This window comes from Quercus suber, unplaced genomic scaffold (genome assembly GCF_002906115.3).
Source record: "Quercus suber isolate HL8 unplaced genomic scaffold, Cork oak 2.0 scaffold_371, whole genome shotgun sequence".
Lineage (NCBI taxonomy): Eukaryota > Viridiplantae > Streptophyta > Magnoliopsida > Fagales > Fagaceae > Quercus > Quercus suber.
The window spans coordinates 258,643-266,504 of NW_027069823.1; the positions used below are offsets into that span (position 1 = coordinate 258,643).

General features: G+C 34.0%; 1 protein-coding gene across 1 annotated transcript; it reads right to left on the minus strand.

The window, feature by feature from the left end:
- Positions 1-381: 381 nt before the first annotated feature.
- LOC136061995 (uncharacterized) lies at positions 382-6,765 on the minus strand. The gene is made up of 6 exons (XM_065760537.1): positions 6,634-6,765; positions 6,427-6,495; positions 5,296-5,789; positions 4,670-4,931; positions 1,947-2,155; positions 382-759 (listed from the first exon to the last, which is right to left on the minus strand). The coding sequence occupies exons 1-6, from the start codon at positions 6,745-6,747 to the stop codon at positions 693-695; spliced, it is 1,215 nt and encodes a 404-aa protein (XP_065616609.1). The 5' UTR covers positions 6,748-6,765; the 3' UTR covers positions 382-692.
- Between the last annotated feature and the right edge of the window lie 1,097 nt (positions 6,766-7,862).

Genomic DNA, 7,862 nt, shown 5'->3' on the forward strand with positions numbered 1-7,862 from the left:
CTTTAATATGTAACCTAAAATCACCCCTAGACTACATAATTTCCCCTTATTATCAACTCCACCACTATATTTATAATTATAAAATAACCACCCCCTCTATTATCCTATATTTAAGATTTACAAATTCTCTCTTTACTTGGGCAAAAACAACTTCATGCATACACCATATTTTACGTTTTATCATGTTAAATATTTAATTAAGACTTATAAAAAATTAATAAAATAAAGCCATCAATAATTTCTTGGAAGTATTACAGGTCTAAAGGCCAAGATCAGCATGTTTCACTTCAATAAAACTAAAGATTCTAGCGAAAACGCATGTCAGAAACTAAAATTTTAAATGTGACACTCTCCTTTCGCTGTTAGATCCCGAAAATAAAATTTTGACTGAGAAATTGACTTCCCATTTTATTTGAACCAAAGCTTACACTGAAAGCCAGAAAGCAAGCAGGAAAAAACAGAACATCATCTCGCTAAGAGAGAATGAGTACAGAGTGGAATTGATTATTACAAGTAATAAACCATTCCATATGGTTCTATGGTATCATCATCAATAGGCACACCAAAGCGAAGAAAAACAGGTTTTTGGAATTTATGAGTTGATAATCTCAGACAATTGACAGATATTATATTGTAAATTTAGCTTGCAGGTGGATGTGGATTGCAACGCCATCAGCTGCAGCTGCTGCACTTTATTCCTCTTCTTCAGCCTCCTCCAGCCAATTCACAAAGGACTCCAGGGCCTTCACAAAGGTTTGCCTGTGTTGCATTTTCAACATGTAATTATAAGCCACTAAAGAAAAATGGAACAAAATCCAATAGAAGTAAAGGGCATGTCAATTAAGAATGCATGAAAGACTATGATTTCAGATATAATAGAATGACAGAGAAGTACATGCTGGTGATCTTGACTAGTTTATACAAAAATTTTGGAATTAAAACTTTGTTGTTGTTTTAAGAAAAATAGAATAGAAACCAATAAAACTAAACTAAGAGGGTAACCCACACCAAGTATCCTTTATAATTACTATAAAGGTCAGAGTTACTAAAGACACCATAGATCTAGTGCAATGGGAAACAAATGAAATTATTTAATAAAAATAAAACTCAAATTCTATGCCAAAAATCCAAATCCAAAAAAATTGCATAGTATCATAAATAGCTACTACGGCTATTGCCCATCCCTGGGAGAGTTGCTAAATATCACAGAAGAACAGACGAAATTGGAAAATACTCAGGTTCCAAAATTTTCCACAATGAAGACTCCATTCTGGATTACAGAAATAGTACTACAATGCAATCGGAAACAAATGAAATGATTTATATACCATAGAATATAGTGCTATGTGAAATTCAGGAAGAAACTTAAATGGGACGTAAGAAAATACTTAACAAATTAATAGCAAACTTTTGCTGGGTCCAAAAGTATTTTTGAGTTACAAAACTTATATCATAATATACTACTATAAGCTAAGGAAAACTCTCAGCCAGCACAGGAAATTTAGGGTCTGTTTGAGATCCGCTTATTTTGTTGAAACTAAAAACTTTTTACTGAAAATACTGTAGAAAAAGGTAAAAGTTAGTTGAAATAGTATAGTGGGGGCTCATGAATAGTACCAAATAGTGTAGTGGAGCCCATGAATAGTAGCAAAAATAAGCTGAATAGTAAAATAAGCTGGCTTTCTAATTTTTGCCGAACACACTTAGGTTGTGTTTAGATACTGCTTATTTAGTTCAAACTGGAAAATTATAGTTGAAAGTACTGTAGATAAAAGTAAAAATTAGTTGAAATAGTACAGTAAGGCCCATAAATAGTACCAAAAAGTACAATGAGACCCATGAATAGTAGTAAAAATAAGCTGAATAGTGAAATAATTTTAATTTATAATTCCTTCCCAAATGCACGCTTAATCTCCTAATGGAGGAAATGAAATGAACTTGCATACCTGCCCTTGGGGTTTGTTCCTTTGCGGAACCAGTGAAGAATGGTGTCTTCTGCCAGTACATCCTGTTCATAGAGAGACCTCACAATCTCAGGGAACAGCTTCATGAGCTTAGCATCCTCATAGCATTGCATCTGAACTTTGTACATGAGTTCCAGCTCAAGCTTCCCGTTGGTGCAGAAAGTATTCAACAGTGTCGCCCATGTTTTCACCTGTATCACAAAAAGCTCACTCCCACCATCAAATTTAAAGCTGACAAATTCCCTTGAATGAGACAAGGATATGTACAATCTGTAGTTTTCATATCAAGAATAAAGCTTTTCTTGAAAAGCTACATTTAGTTAGCTCACGCTACATCAATACAATAAAGGTTTATCAAGATGCAACTAATGGAATTTGACATTAGCAAGAGAGTACTAAACATTCTCATCAACTATGAATTAATATGACAGCTATATTTAGCAAATGTAAATCATATGATGTGAATTGCAGAATCAACTTCAGGAAAAAAATTTCTCATGATCTTTCTAATAATATGACCACAAGCATATGCATTGTTGTGACAAGATTTACAATCTAGGATTTAAATGGTATGAACAAATGAAAGCAAAACAGAGAATGCAGAATATAACCATTGATTTATGCGGATCGGTCTTCTATACCTACATCCACAGGCACAGAGCAATTTCAGAGCAATAAGCATATGATACAACCTATACAACATACAACGACAATGCCTCTGAAAGCCTCAATATGCATCTGTTAACCTCTTTAGATACTCTTCTATGTCAGGAAAACCTTTTTTTTTTTGAAGTAACAAAAAAATTTATTAGAAAAAAACATACCTAGTACACTGGTGGTGTACTAAGAGAGAAGTATAATCAATTCAAAATACAATGATCAAACAAGTGTAAGAGAGGAAAACAAGGGGGATGCTATGTCAGGAAAACTTCAAGTGACAATTCATATTCTATACCCTAGAAAGGGAAACCTGAAACAACTAGTTAAACAATTATCCACCGAATGGAAGCACTTTAATTCCTATTTGCAGTACAAAAGTTGTTCACAAAACAATACACATAAGCTTCTTTCTTTCCTAAGACCAACTCAAAAATTCCTTATATACTACAACCCAGCCAGCTATGCAAATCCAATTTTATCATTTACTGTCTAGGCCTACATTCTCTCTTGTAACATAGACACTAGCAGGTTCCTTCCTCATTAGTTTGATGGCTTCACTCCTTGCCTTACATCTTTTTCAACCATTGTCTTTGTCCTTTGTATTTTTATAGTTTTCATTCTCTTACCAAAGTATAGAGTGGGATGGTCCTTAAGCCCTCATAATCACCAATCACAAAGCACTCAGCAAACATTTCTAACATATCCATCTCAATCTAATCATCTTATATGTGTTCGGGACTAGCTTTTTGCTTTTTAGCTTTTATGTATAGCTTTTTAAAAGCTCACATTTTCAAAGCACAAATATATTTTAGCACACTTTCAGCAAAAAGCTAAATAAGCTTATCAACAAACCCACTCCTTCAAAATAAATGAAAACAACAGCTTGGTTTGGAAGTTGCCCAAAAAACATTAACTTTCAAAATTGTCCAAAAAACATATTCAAATGACAGACTAACAGCCCACTCCATTGAAACATTAGACTGACAAAACATCTGACCAACCACTTCTATTCTACAAAGCAACATCAAAACCATTTTCTGGCCTTCACTGGGAATATGTTACAGAATATTTTTTTATAAAGGAAAAAAAAAATTATTAGTAAAAAAACTACCACATGCAAGAAGAATGAAGTAGCAGAACAAACTATGTCCAGCAAAACAACAAGAACAAGCACAGCAGTGAGATTGTCAGGGAGATGAAGTAAAAAGAACATGAATATAACAGCAAAGCAAGTCAAAAGTCACTCATATTTTGAGATAGTAAAAGATTCACATGTCTATTATTGGGAAAACTTATCTACACCAGTAGGGGCAACCCATGGCATACCGTAAATATTTCTTTCTGAATTACTTAAAAAAAATTGTTGTACCCAATGCAAAAACTCACTTCTGCAGGGTCTAGGAGAGGTCATTGGTAGGCAGCATTACCCCTAATTTTTTTTTAGAGAGCCTAATTCCAAGACTCACAACATGTTACATTGGGTGGAAGACTCTTGCCATCGCACCAAGGCCCAACCTTTTCTTTCCAAATTGGGTATAACCAAAAAAAGCTTAAGTCTCACTTCCATCTTTGTTCCTGGCATTTACTTTGAATTTAATTATTCCCTACAATTGTGATATGGCTATCTATTGGGGAACTTAGAAAACTAAAGCATTTTTTTTAATAAGTCTCTAAGACAACTAAAGAATGCCCCAATCTTATCCCAGATCACTCGGTTCAACACCTTGGCACACACTAGATACTATTATCCAGATAGTGCCCCCTACCATGGGTTAAAATTATCAACCCAGAAGGCCAGAAATGAAAGCATAAAAGAAAAAGTACTCTGGCATGAAAAATTGCGTTACATATAAAAAAGTACAAGCAACATGTAAGACATTGACAAACAGTGAGCAATAATATATCCTGCCCATATGCCAAGATAAAGATGTAAAGTTGTGTAGCAAATAGCAATGATACATAAAACATTCAACATTGGTTTCTTAAATGGGTAAAGTATTAACCACTGAAAAGAAGACACAAAACAAGCATAAGTCTAAACATACCTGGCGTAGAGCTGCATTAGCATTTTGCTGCTGGTTCTTTCCAGACCACTGAACAGCATCCATTATGACATCCCACAAAATCCTCACAACCTCGATGTCTGGCAACTTAGCATCTTTAACACGCTGCTTCACAGTTTCTATGACTTCAGATATGTCAACCTCCTCTGTTATCTGGGTTGTTAATGCAGATTTCATGTCCTTAAGTTTCACTTCAAATATTTTCTTCTCATTGTACTCAACCAAAGGTACCAACCCTTCCTTCCTGAAAATTTTGAAACCAACACAAATATTAGTTCCAAATCATGGGTTTTAGTAGGCAATAACAGTGTTCAAATTAAAAAAGGGAAAACAAAGGAAAAAGGTAATAATGATAATAATAATAATAATAATAATAATAACAGTAACAACAAGCAAAGAGACTGAAGTTACAAGAACTCCAAAGAAATACAAAAGGATTTACTAAAAACAAATATTCCTTCCAGCAAGTACAGCATTTGTTTGATATATCAGAGGGCAGAAAGCATTCAGATAATACAAAGGATAGGTCTGCAGATAGGAGAAAAAGGGAGGTATCATAAAACATTATCCATAACTCCAATTCCTTAAAACATATGGTTAAAACTCACGTGAAATGCTCTGAGAAACCCTCAGGGGACCGTTTTGCAGATGGGAAGAAGTCCAGAAGATTTTCCTCCACTTTACCCCGCTTCAGTATAGAAATCAAATCATCAAGGCTATTATCAATCAGATACTCCTTAAAGAAGTCAGTTATAAAAGAAAGAACTAGCCCTTTGGCCACAAGATTATCCTTGAGCAGTGGCTGGAACACGGTCTCTGGTGGAAGACCTGATAACTTCTGGGAGAAAGCAAGTGCTGTGAAAATTGCCAGCTTCTTCCTCTCATTTTCCTCAAAAAGCTCCAAGGACTGCAGGAATCTTCGCATGACATTCTCAAGATTTTTTATGAGAAATGGCTTCCGCCGTAAAATTTTCTGTATGTAGATTACAGATGGTAAAATGAGTTCTCGTGTAGGCTCACAGTCTATTATAGAGTAAGGGTGGCGCTCCCCCTCATCAGGTTTGGTTGTTCCAGGTTGTGTACGCCCCCCTGTGAAAACAACCTGCAGTAATCTCACAAATTAGACTATTCCATGTTCAAAAGAGTAATAAACTAATAGGATTTACAAAAACTAAATAACTTAAAATTCCCACCAGATATATGTAAAGAGTGAAACACCAAATCAAATTTATTTTTGTGTCACTCACCATAGTAATGAAAATGGCAGAAATCAGAAATAAATGACATTCAGTGGGACAAAGTAAACAATTGCCCCCATTAAGATTTCAGAAGGATAAGTAGTAAAGCCAAGTATAAATTGTATAATCCAGTAAACTGTGTTCTGTAATATTAACAAATACGCATCCAATTAACATTGGAAAAAAAATCACGCTGTTTAAATTGATGCCACCAAAAAAAAAAAAAAAAAAGAGGAGAGAGAGAGAGAGAGAAAAATGAAAGAACCAGATTCAATTTCTATGATTATGACTGCCTCAATGAATCATCCACTATCATCGAAGCATCATGTAATAAACCACGATTCTATGGACATAATTTTCTGAATCTAGTTTCAAGTAGAACCAAAGGCTAGGATCACCATTCTTCAGAAATTAAAAATAAAGATGCATTGAAACTGATAAAGGATTAACTTTTCTTTTAACATAAGATATCAAAAATCTCTGGAGCATCAAGTAGCTTACCTCAAAAAAGGTGTCACCGTATCTTGAGAAATTAAGATCTGCAGATTCAAGACTCTTAGCGATAAGTTCCTGAATGTAGCAAATATTGTTAGGTATATCAAGAATACAAAGTGGAACAGTATACATGCAATTGAATAGTTTGTAAGATTATAATTGCATAGGAAAGAATTTGTTATATATAAGTATAATTGCATGAGTAACACTTACCAGATCACCAGCATTATCCAAATAAATCTGGACCACTGCATCCGAAAACGCTGCAGGGTCCAGCGGCGCTGCAATGTTCCGTTTGCGGGTCTTAATCCGCGTACCACTGGACATATGAATCAATTAAAACAAATAAGAACAAGTTTGGGACTAAGAACTCCAGCATTGTAGTAACAACTAATGTTGTATTAGGCAAGAATATCCAAAGTTGTGCTATATTAACTGTACATACTGTACACAAATAATTCCTACTTCCTAGGCCGTATAGCCACAAATTAGTTATAATTATTGCAAAACAACATAACCATTACATTTCCCCTCATATGAAGAGTAAATAACAGATGCCACTTCTTTAAAGATCAGAAAGCACATACTTATTGACTTATAGGTAAATTAAGCACAATTGGTTCACCTATGTCATCTTTAATTGGGATGGCTACAAGTAGCATTTGTGAAAGTGAAAGAATTGAAAAGCCTTCACAGTTGTATATGTATCATATCCACCATCCTGACCATAAACATATGCCAAGAAGCACAAAATCCAATACCCTCCTAAAGTAGATTCATTATCTGTGATTGCAAAATGCTGATTTTAAAAATCTTTTCATGAGTGAAGGAAAAACCAAAAAAACAAAAATATAATGCAGATCCAACACTTAGAAGAGAAAACAGTAAAGGAAATGAAGCATCAAAGCAGCGCGTGATAAATTCAAAATATATCTGCAACAGCAAATCATTCAACACAATGCTCTCACTTTGGTCATAAACAAAAGAATGAAATTTAAAAATTGGACAAATATTTATTGCAGATGACCAAATAAACCAAAATCCTCAGGAGATTGAGCCAAATACAACAACTTTGTTGAATTGAGATACTTCAGCCCTTTCTATCTTCTGAAACCAAGATAGTACAACAATTCAGATTTGAAATGCCATTTCACTTTCTCCTTTTTTTTTTTTTTTTTTTATTATCAAAAATTACAAAAGTGGAAACAAAAAACTTACAGTATTTCAGATGCATAATCAAAGCATATTCCAAAATTACAAAGAACAAATCATACAACAAATAAAAACAGAGAAAGCGTCTTACCATTTAACTTTCTCCTTACTTTTTTTTGTCAACATTTACAAAAGTAGAAACGCAAAACTTACAGTATTTCATTAGTTAGATTGATCTAAATTTCAGATGCATAATCAAAGACTATTCCCAAAAAAAAAAAAAAAAAAAA